Source organism: Eriocheir sinensis, chromosome 36 (assembly GCF_024679095.1).
Source record: "Eriocheir sinensis breed Jianghai 21 chromosome 36, ASM2467909v1, whole genome shotgun sequence".
Lineage (NCBI taxonomy): Eukaryota > Metazoa > Arthropoda > Malacostraca > Decapoda > Varunidae > Eriocheir > Eriocheir sinensis.
This window is the reverse complement of record NC_066544.1, coordinates 12,130,778-12,141,860: the sequence shown is the minus strand read 5'-3', so window position 1 is coordinate 12,141,860 and position 11,083 is coordinate 12,130,778. Positions and strand designations below refer to the sequence as shown.

The 11,083-nt window shown below is 44.1% G+C and overlaps 1 protein-coding gene across 12 annotated transcripts in view; it reads left to right on the top strand.

The window, feature by feature from the left end:
• Nucleotides 1-319: 319 nt before the first annotated feature.
• LOC127007810 (spore coat protein SP96-like) overlaps nucleotides 320-11,083 on the top strand; it is a 46,160-nt gene continuing 35,396 nt past the window's right edge. For 4 of the 12 annotated variants that reach the window (XM_050879184.1, XM_050879180.1, XM_050879183.1 and 1 more), the window contains exons 1-8: nucleotides 320-470; nucleotides 1,522-1,642; nucleotides 1,820-2,539; nucleotides 3,141-3,503; nucleotides 3,795-4,046; nucleotides 5,845-6,183; nucleotides 6,406-6,744; nucleotides 10,821-11,083. The exon at nucleotides 10,821-11,083 is cut by the window's right edge and continues 67 nt beyond it. In XM_050879184.1, coding sequence (XP_050735141.1) covers nucleotides 399-470; nucleotides 1,522-1,642; nucleotides 1,820-2,539; nucleotides 3,141-3,503; nucleotides 3,795-4,046; nucleotides 5,845-6,183; nucleotides 6,406-6,744; nucleotides 10,821-11,083 — 2,469 coding nt within the window. In that variant the 5' untranslated portion in view covers nucleotides 320-398. The remainder of the gene's footprint in view (nucleotides 471-1,521; nucleotides 1,643-1,819; nucleotides 2,540-3,140; nucleotides 3,504-3,794; nucleotides 4,047-5,844; nucleotides 6,184-6,405; nucleotides 6,745-10,820) is intronic. The other 8 variants (XM_050879189.1, XM_050879185.1, XM_050879188.1 and 5 more) reach the window with 7 other exon arrangements.

Here is an 11,083-nt window from a genome sequence, read left to right as displayed (position 1 = left end):
AGGTTCAGTCATACGAAGAGTGTAGCCCAAAATTTGGTTTGCTATTGTAACACCATTCAGATGCTATAGACACTCCGGACAAAACTGCACAATCATGGCAGCACATTAAAAAGAAGGAAGAGAAGAGAACTGAGAGAAAATTGACTACTGTCGAACAACAACCACAAAATATTATGTATTCGTATACACTGTGTGGTGGTAAAATTCACATGACAAAGTAACATAAAAAATGATTGTCAGTTCCGGCTAAATTTTTTCCAAAACTATTTTCACTGAATCGCTGCACCTGTGATAGCAACAAGTGTTTCGCTGAATGAGAATATTTAACAAGGAACAGCGGACTAACAGACAGAGAGCCCAGGGAATCGCGACCCTCAGCACCGCTCCACCGATCAGCGATGAGCAAGCTTGTCTCTGTGGTGGTGGCGGCCTTGGCGGCCCTGGTGGCTCTATCTGTTTCTCGTGCCCAGGTAATACTACTGCCTTGTGCCTTCAAGAGGCTCTCTACTTCTGAGCGTACCACGACAGAAATCAGTAACATGCAATAACTAAAGCAAAGGGTTGTGGTAGGGATAGTAGGGGTAAGACAGACAGATGTTAGGGATGCAGAATTTGCAGTAAATGTACTGAGCAAAGGATGAGGGATTCTGCCGGGAGGTACCTGATATCGTATGAGAGAGAGCGGTGATGATTCGGACAGCAGGATGGTCCGAGACATCGCATTTTTTGTAAAAGGTTTGGGAGTGACGAGATCTTAGTGTGAATGTGCAAAAGTTTGTTGCCTTTTCCCACGCGGGACAACCACCCCCTCAGCGCTGTACTTTTCGATGTTTTTTTTCATCTATGTAATATTTTTAGGCTGGATCGTAAACTCTCAGTTGATGACTATGGCAAGTAGCATACTGTGCATTATTATGGTGAAGCAGCGATGCACGGCGAGGGTATTGCGCCGTAGATTAAAACATGAATACCTAGCTCTTGTGTTAGAGGGGGAGTGTGACCAGTCACTTATTTGTGCGTGTGAAGGAAGAAGGAAGTCATTATTCCATAAATCGTGAGACATGTCATAGTTTTCCTGGATTTATTTATTTTTCTTATAAATATAGAGGACATTTTGTACTTACACAAATGCCTTGGAATTTATCCTTTAATTCTTGCTTATTAACTAATCAAACTTAGGTCATATTTAGATTATGCTGAGTAATACGAGTGTCCGTACCATCCCACCTTACTGGCCGAACCATCACCACGGGTAAGGAAGGTTCGGACGATTCAGAAACTTTTGTTTCATGTTCTACTGTTGAAAACTGGAAATAGCTAGAAGTGTAATATGAAAAACCTATGGAACCAAATAATGAAAGAACATTTTGAGGTCAACAAAATTACACAGCTGCTTCAACTTTATTTTCTTGAAACACTTTTTTAAAAGTGGTCGACTCATCACTGCTCTACCCTACACATTTAACGGCTGTAGCCATCCAGCCTTCTCTCGTCACGCCTCCTCTTCCCTCTCCATAACAGGACACTCGCAACTTACCTTCATGCAGGGAACTCGGCGGACGGTGTATCGTGAGCAGCACACAGTGCAAGGAGCTGGAGGGCGCGGCGCCTTGCCCGGACCAAGAGATCTGCTGCAAGCCGAGTAAGTTGGGGAGGCTGTCTCTCACTCACAACGTGTTGGGGGTTGGGGTTAGGAGCAGGAGTATGATGAAAGGCATACTGAATATATTTTATCAATATTTAGTGCCCCAAAAGTAGAATTGTTAATACTAAGATATATCTTGCCTCTTTAATGATTCACTAAATTCTGTCCTTCTAGATGCCAAAAATGTAAAGTCATTTAAAAAGAAAAACAAGGAAAATCGTTCAAACAGAAAGATGAAGAAAGAAGTCAAAGAAAATAATGAACCACGGAACAATGATCCACGGGTGATGCAGAAGAGGAAGAAGAATGTAAAGCCATTTAAAAAGAAAAACAAGGAAAATCGTTCAGACAGAAAGATGAAGAAAGAAGTCAAAGAAAATAAAGAACCACGGAACAATGATCCACGGCTGATACAGAAGAGGAAGAAGAATGTAAAGCCATTTAAAAAGAAAAACAAGGAAAATCGTTCAGACAGAAAGATGAAGAAAGAAGTCAAAGAAAATAATGAACCACGGAACAATGACCAACGGCTGATACAGAAGAGGAAGAAGAATGTAAAGCCATTTAAAAAGAAAAACAAGGAAAATCGTTCAAACAGAAAGATGAAGAAAGAAGTTAAAGAAAATAAAGAACCACGGAACAATGATCCACGGGTGATGCAGAAGAGGAAGAAGAATGTAAAGTCATTTAAAAAGAAAAACAAGGAAGATCGTTCAAACAGAAAGATGAAGAAAGAAGTCAAAGAAAATAAAGAACCACGGAACAATGACCAACGGCTGATACAGAAGAGGAAGAAGAAGAATGGTGATGTGGATGACCGCCAAAAGAGAATAAAATACAGAGCGAGGACGAGGAAGAATAACAGAAAGAAGGACGATGACGAGTCGTTGAAAGGTAAATGACGACGATCACCGTTGCTCTCTAAGTCATGGCAGATAAACAGGAAAGTGTTGGTTCAGTAATGTTTTGAATCAAGGACGTATGCATTAATTATATTTAATATTCAGTACGAAATGTTTTGATGATCTTATTTCCTTTACTTTTCTCTTAAGAGACTTATCTTTTACCAGAGGTGCCTTGGGAGGGCATTTTCTCTGCCAGTCTTTCTCAGCTGCTTAATAGTCTAATAATAGAAATATAAATTTTATACAAATGCATCCTCTCTCTTTAATCTTTTACTAAACTTTCAGTTTCCAGATGAGTGACCAATAGGTAAATGACCACAACCGACACTTTAATATGAACTATAAAGATGCAAACAAACCATGAAGGAGTTTACAGAATAATGGAAGAAGAAAAGTTTCTAAAACAGTGATAGGTTTGTTAGATGCAAGTGCAAGGTAATACAACTGTTACCTACATATTTATTAAAAATATCCAAAATCAAAGCTTTCTAAATCATCATTTTAGCAATTTGTCCGATCTTTAGGCACAGCGTGTAGTATCAGTGAATTATAGTAGAGAGTGTTCGGCAATATATTATCACCTTTACCAGAGAGGGGACACTCCGGAAAATGCAAGAAATCCCCGAGGTGCAAAGGGAAGTGCAAGCCTGAAGGAAAGCGGTGTAAGGGTGTGCTGACGGACGACTGTGACGGCGACTACTGCAAGTGTTGCATGAAGAAGGGCGGCGGTGGCGGCGGCGGCGGTGGCGGCGGAGGCGGTGGCGGCGGCGGCGGAGGCGGTGGCGGCGGCGGTGGCGGCGGCGGCGGCGGTGGCGGCGGCGGTGGGCAGTGTGGGGGCAAGTGCAAGAAGGGCACCTGCACCTACAAGGGAGACTGCAAAAAGGGGAAGTGGAAGGAAGGTGGAGGATGCAAGGGTGACTGGTGTGGATGCTGCAAACCCAAATCAAAGTCCAGTAAGTGTAAGCGACAGCTGTATTATAGCCCTTCACAAAAGTCGGCCAAATATTCCTAAACTTTCTGATGTAACTTGTGGACGTAAAATAATGGTTCTCGTAATTCTGCATCGGCTAGTTTTATTATTTATCTGCACAAAACAAGGCGAGGAAGTGATATAGTGGACCTTGGTCACTTGTTTGATTTCTATTCTTTTGCTAGCAAACTCAGCCTTTCTAAAAGGTCACTTCCATGGCTAAGTCAATTGACCACGCCCAATCCCGCTATTAATTTCATGTACCACTCAACAGAAAAGTGTAAGTCCAGTTCTAAATGTGAAGCAAAAGGAGGAGCTTGCAAGTCTAAGTGTAAAAAAAATGAGAAGTCAAAGAAGCTGTGCAAGAAAGGCTGTCTGTGCTGCATTAAAAATAAGAAGAATAAGAAGAAGTGCAAGACCACCAGCCATTGTAAGGCAAAGAGAGGACGGTGTACGAAGCCCAATGGTTGTCAAGGCCACGCTCAATCCGACGCCTGTGATGACGACTGCGTTTGTTGCATTGAAGGTAAATGAGATGACATGGAGAGTGCATGACTACCCTACATGATGTGTATCTTGCACCATTCACTTTGCAATAGAAGTGATTTATAGTGACCGGGCCGATGCGTCCCCCCCCCCCCCCCCACACACACACACACTAAAAAATAAAAAAAATAAAAATAAAAAAAAAAATAAATAAATAAATAAATAAATATCCACCTTGGGATACCTCTTTGCCACGATTGGTGGAGGTTGGTTTTCCCATTCCGTTCGTCGAGAGTACGATCACCGGCAAGGAAAGATCCACAAAATTCTCATGTGTTTGCAAGAGCAAAATATCTCAAGAAATAATACGAGTTCGAATGAAAGTAATGGTAATTTAAACAACTGTCCTTATAGTTATTATCGTTCTTCTTCTTCTTCTTTTTCTTCTTGTTCTTTTTCTTCTTGTTCTTCTGCTTCTTCTACTTTTCACATGTCGAGATGCACGAATACATAATATACATCCCGCCTGATGCCGCCAGATGGAGGCTCACCTGCGCTTGGGGGCGTCTGACCCCGCCTGACGGCGTTGTTATCCTGTTTTATGCCGGTTTCTGACAATCTTCCCGACCGTTCTCGACCGGCACTGAATGTTTTGAATATGGAAAAAAAAGGCCCGCTTCCCGACTGCCGCCGCTCGGATGAGGACCCCACGCGCCCGTCAACATTATATATCCGCCGACCATGGCTACGATGCCATGCACACGTATTGTGTTTTCCCTGATCGGGACCGAACGGGACGCTAAAACGGCTGTGTGTAAACCCAGCTTTAAGGCTGAGGATCGGGCACCAACACCTGGCGCTGTGGTTCGCCTCTAGCCTCGAGGCTCACGCTACAATATTTCACAAGGAACCAGCTGCCTAAATCACATGTAGCGGTGATGAGGAAGGGTGGGCACTGCTAATCGAAAAATTAGCTTCGATAAGTGGTAATCCACTAACTAAAAAGTTAGGTTGGCTTACGCTAAACCGCTAAACTGAGAAAGAAATTAGTGGAAGCTAACGCTAACCGCTAACTTTTTTATATGTATGTAGCTTCTTTTTAGTATTTTGGCTCTAAAACACTTAAACAAAGATCTAGTGACCTGAAATTTCAATATGTTGTAGCTTAAAAACAGAGCTTTCCAGAAAGGTATAGCATGCCAAAATCAGATGATGATAAAGGTCAACACATATAAGGAAATTAAATTAAAAAACGTCATCACTTTGGTCACCGTCCATGACGTCGATAGCGATAAACAAGGCGACAATAATGAACGCAACTATACGGTGACAACGTCGGAGCTGAACTGAACAAAGAGCACAACAAACAACAAGACGAGAAGAGAAAGAAGCCTCCAGTTTATCCTAAATCCGTATATTTTACCCAAGATTTCCCGCAAATTTACGCCTTTTTTACTTTTTTTCCATAACTGACACTTTTATTTTTATTATTTTAAGTTTATTTCTTGTCAGGTGGAAAATATCGAATTCTTGTACTTTAAGGCGTAATTTACCCCAAAGTGGCAAGCTTTTTATTGTTTCGCTATGTGGCTCAACTAGTGCTGTGTCTGCCCACAACGGGAAATAACAAATCTGTATGAATTTCTTAGTGGACTTAAAGTTAGCGGAGGAGGAACTACATTTAGTGAAAGCTAAATGGTCCGCTATGTTTCCAAAGTTAACGTAAATGCTAAATAGCTAACGAAAAAGTTAGCTTCGCTAATTAACGGTTAGCGGATTAGCGGAACCGTGCCCACCATTGGTGATGAGTATACCGCTAATTCTTGGTTTGTTCCCAGATGGCCCTCCAGACAGCTGTCCTCATGGTGAGCAGTGTTCGAGAAACTCTGGCACGTGCAAGAAGGAGTGTGACCGGTACCGGAATGAGAGGGAACTGAAGGGGTTGTGCAATCTTTACTCGTCCACAAGATCGCTCTCCAGCGACGGGAGCAAGTTCTCAAATCCTGGTACTGGGAACAATCCGGCCTGTAAGTGTTGTGCGCCTAAGTGTGAGGACAGTCCCTCTTGCAGCCAGTGGGGAGGAACATGTGTGAACGGCCACGAAGAGTGCCCCACACAGCACGGCTACGTGATCGTCGAGGGGTGCAACGGTTACAACTGTGTATGCTGCAAACCAAGTGAGTGACGATCTCTCTCTCTCTCTCTCTCTCTCTCTCTCTCTCTCTCTCTCTCTCTCTCTCTCTCTCTCTCTCTCTCTCTCTCTCTCTCTCTCTCTCTCTCTCTCTCTCTCTTATATTATGATACACTTTTAAAATTTGCTCGTAGAAAGGTATCCTGCCTGTCTCACAAGGAACCAGCTACCTAAATCACATGACCACTAATTCTTGGTTTGTTCCCAGATGGCCCTCCAGACAGCTGTCCTCATGGTGAGCAGTGTTCGAGAAACTCTGGCACGTGCAAGAAGGAGTGTGACCGGTACCGGAATGAGAGGGAACTGAAGGGGCTGTGCAATCTTTACTCGTCCACAAGATCGCTCTCCAGCGACGGGAGCAAGTTCTCAAATCCTGGTATTGGGAACAATCCGGCCTGTAAGTGTTGTGCGCCCAAGTGTGAGGACAGTCCCTCCTGCAGCCAGTGGGGAGGAACATGTGTGAACGGCCACGAAGAGTGCCCCACACAGCACGGCTACGTGGTCGTCGAGGGGTGCAACGGTTACAACTGTGTATGCTGCAAACCAGGTGAGTGACCGAAAATTACCGGATAATTACAGGCCAATCAGCTTAACTTCAATTATTGGTAAATTATTTGTGACAATTATTCGAGATAAAGTAGTTAACTACATAGAGTGTAATTCGCTAATCCTGGACTCGCAACATGGTTTCCGTAACAACAGATCTTGTTTATCGAATCTATTAACGTTCTATAACGAGCTTTTTGCAGTCTATGATGTTTCTAAATCACTTGATATTATTTATTTGGACTTCCAGAAGGCGTTTGATAAATTCCCACACTACAAGGTGCTTCATAAAATCAAGGAAATAGGTATCGGGGGTAAGCTCCACGAATGGATCAAGCACTGGCTAAGCAATAAAAAGCAAAGTGTTGTAATAAATGGAGTGACCTTTGAGTGGATGCCAGTCACTAGTGGTGTCCCCCAAGGCTCTGTCCTGGGACCCGTTCTCATCGTCATTTACATTAACGACATTGAACTTGGTCTCAATAATTTCATTAGTAAATTTGCGGACTACACGAAAATCGGCAATGCGGTACTTACGAAATGTGACAGGCGGAGCCTACAAGAAGATTTGCGTAAAATATCAGATTGGTCAGTAAAATGGGAAATGCCTTTTAATATAAACAAGTGCCAGATTCTGCAGGTTGGATCTAGAAATATAAAGAAGGACTATGAAATGTGCGGCGTTAAAGTTAAAGGCGTTCACTCGGTCAAAAATCTTGGCGTCACAGTCGCGTCTAACCTCAAGTTTTCCCAGCTGTGCAACGAGTCCGTTAAAAAAGCAAACAGGATGATCGGTTTGATTAAGATAAAGTTTTCATTCAAGAATAAAGATGTTATACTACCTTTGTATAATAGTTTCGTCAGACCTCATTTGGAGTATGCCGTGCAGTTTTGGTTTCCCCACCATGCGAAAGACATTGGTAAGTTAGAAGGGGTTCAGCGTAGAGCAACCAAGATGATTCCTTCATTACGAAACAAACCCTACGAGGAAAGGCTGTCATACCTAAACCTGTTTTCTCTTGAAAAACGCCGCCTCAGAGGAAAACTGATCGAGTGCTTTAAAATACTTTACGGTTTTACCAACATGGATCCGACCAAGCTGTTTGTGATGGATGATTCGACGCGAACGAGAAATAATGGAGCTAAACTCAAATGAAGACAAGTTCATTCAGATTGCACAAAAATCTTCTTCACTAATGCTGTCGTTCGAGACTGGAACAGATTACCACCATCAGTGGTGCAGTGTAACTCGATTGCATCGTTTAAGAATAATCTTGACCGCTATCTCCTCCATTTAAATGTTCACTAGGTCAGTTTCAACACCATGGTGGCAGCATAACAACTGTCACTTAGGTTTAGGACAGACCACCTAGTTTGGGCCTTAGGGCCTTTGTGGTCTGGTTATCTATGTAATTCTATGTAATTCTCTCTCTCTCTCTCTCTCTCTCTCTCTCTCTCTCTCTCTCTCTCTCTCTCTCTCTCTCTCTCTCTCTCTCTCTCTCTCTCTCTCTCTCTCTCCTATATTATGGTACACTTTTAAACTTTGCCCGTGGAAAGGTATCCTGCCGGTCAAAGTCAATAAATAGAACAGACCCACATTCCTGCTGGGGCACAGGTTTATGTAAAAGAGAGAGAGAGAGCTGGAAAACAAATATATCTTGAACAAAGTAATAACTTTGGTTGGTGTCACAAAGATATATCCTGCAGGCACATACTGACGCCTGAGCTATGAATGTAGCTGTTCAACATAGCGAGTGCATGTCTGCCCTGCAAGATTTATATCTAGCACCCTTCACTTTGCAATTGAAGTGATTTGTAGTGACCGGCCCCGATGCGAATCTCCCCCTCCCCCGTTTGTCGCGAATTCGATCACCGTCCAAGGAAAGATATTAAAAGTTTATTTCACTGTCCCCCTTTTCGTGGATCGATAAATTTCACGTTTTTTTTTATTTTTATTTTTTTTATATTTTTTTTACGTCGTTGCCTGTTGCGCCGGTAGGCATCTTCCTGGTGGGGCCTGATGGTCGGCCCGAGGCTTCTTCCAGGTGGGGCCTGATGGCCGGCCCAGCCCGTTCTGGCGCAGGCGAGTGTTTATAGTGGCGCCATCTTGCATCTTTGCATGAGAATAATACCTCAAGTAATAATTAATATCAGTTCGAATGAAAGTAATGATAATTCAAACAGCTGTCATTATAATAATAATGATTATATTATTTAACATTATTATTGTTATTATTATTATTATTATTATTATTATTATTATTATTATTATTATTATTATTATTATTATTATTATTATCATTATACATTCCACATGTCGCATTGCACAAATACACCCACCCACCCACCCACCCACACACACACACACACACACACCTACACACATGGACATGGTTGCAAATTTTGGATATCAGTGAATTATAGTAGAGTGTGTTCGGAGGGAGCCGGAAAATGCAAGAAAGGGGAAGTGCATGCCTGAAGGAAAGCGATGTAAGGGTGTAATGACGGACGACTGGTCGTGGGCGAACACTACATCACTATGTTAGAGACCATCGCGATTGATCATCTGTCCTGGGGTATTATTAAGTTACTGTGAATGCCAAATGAACCGGGATAGTGATAGTGAACGAAAAAAATGCCGGCAAGTTGCTGCACCTGACATTATTATTGATTTACATGTATATACTATCCGAATACTATTCGAACTTGGAATTTTCTGAAGTACAAGGACTTACAGACCTTTACTAAATGAAAGAAAGAAGAAATCACAGCGGCATAACATTATTATCCTTTAAACAAGTTTAAAATGTACATATTGTAACGTGGGCCTCTTGCCTCGAGGTTGAAGTTAGAGGCCCACAATACTGACGGAGGTTAGGCTGAGTTCACACATTGCCGGTTTAACGTCCCGTTCGGTCCCAACCTAGAAAATTTTGAGAACGGGATCAATCGTGGTGCAGTGTAGCCAGTGAGGAGTAACATGTGTGAACGGCCACAAAGAGTGCCCCACACGGTACGGCTCTTGGTGGTAGCGAGTGTCCTTAGTGCTAGTAGGTTCGCGGATAGAGAAAGTCATATCCGCCAGGGTTACTTTATTGGGTGGGGGGGTGGGGGGAGGAAATTGCTCCCTCTTGCACGAGGGAGCACGGGCCTATGCCAAAGGCGGCCCGTAGCAGGGAGCAGACAGACCGACTCTATCGGCGATCGAAATCTCTCGGGGGGGAGATTGCTCTCTCCTGCACGAGGGAGCACGGGCCTTTGCCAAAGGCGGCCTGTAGCAGGGAGCCGACAGACCGACTCTATCGGCGATCGAAATCTAGCCGACCAAGTCGGTCTGTCGACGAGGACTGGCGTGTCTCTGAGTGGGGGAAAGATTGCTCCCTTTTGCACGAGGGAGCACGGGCCTTTGCCAAAGGCGGCCCATAGCAGGGAGCCGACATACCGACTCTATCGGCGATCGAAATCTAGCCGACCAAGTCGGTCTATCGACGAGGACTGGCGTGGGGGAAGGGGTGGGGGGGGGAAGATTGCTCCCTCTTGCACGAGGGAGCACGGGCCTTTGCCAAAGGCGGCCCGTAGCAGGGAACCGACAGACCGACTCTATCGGCGACCGAAATCTAGTCGACCAAGTCGGTCTGTCGGCGAGGACTGGCGTGTCTCTGTCTGTGTGTGTGTGTGTGAGTGGCAAACATCATACAGGTCACGGACATGGAAGAGACACTTAAAAAGAGGTGATTGTGTGTATATGCGTTTGTGTGAATGTTGTCTGTGTGGGTTGACATTTAAGTGTTGGTGTATATGTGGAATAATGTGTAAAAATGGACAACAGGAGGACATGGACGGACAGTCAAAGATAAACGAGGAACAAGAAAGATAAACATTGAAGACGCACAAGACAAGCAGTGAGTCTATACATTTCACAGGAATACACTTAATGAGTCTGCTTCTGCAGCGCACATTTTCTAAATGTCACTGAGGGGAAGGAGCACGCAGTTTGAGCGGTGACTGCTACACGGCTACGTGGTCGTCGAGGGGTAGCAGTGACGGGTATACCGCTAATTCTTGGTTTGTTCCCAGATGGCCCTCCAGACAGCTGTCTTCACGGTGAGCAGTGTTCGACAAACTCTGGCACGTGCAAGAAGGAGTGTGATCGGTACCGGAATGAGAGGGAACTGAAGGGGCTGTGCAATCCTTACCCGAGCGACTCCAGCTACGGGAACCAGTTCTCAAATCCTGGTATTGGGAACAATCCGGCCTGTAAGTGTTGTGCGCCCAAGTGTGAGGACAGTCCCTCCTGCAGCCAGCAGGGAGGAACATGTGTGAACGGCCACGAAGAGTGC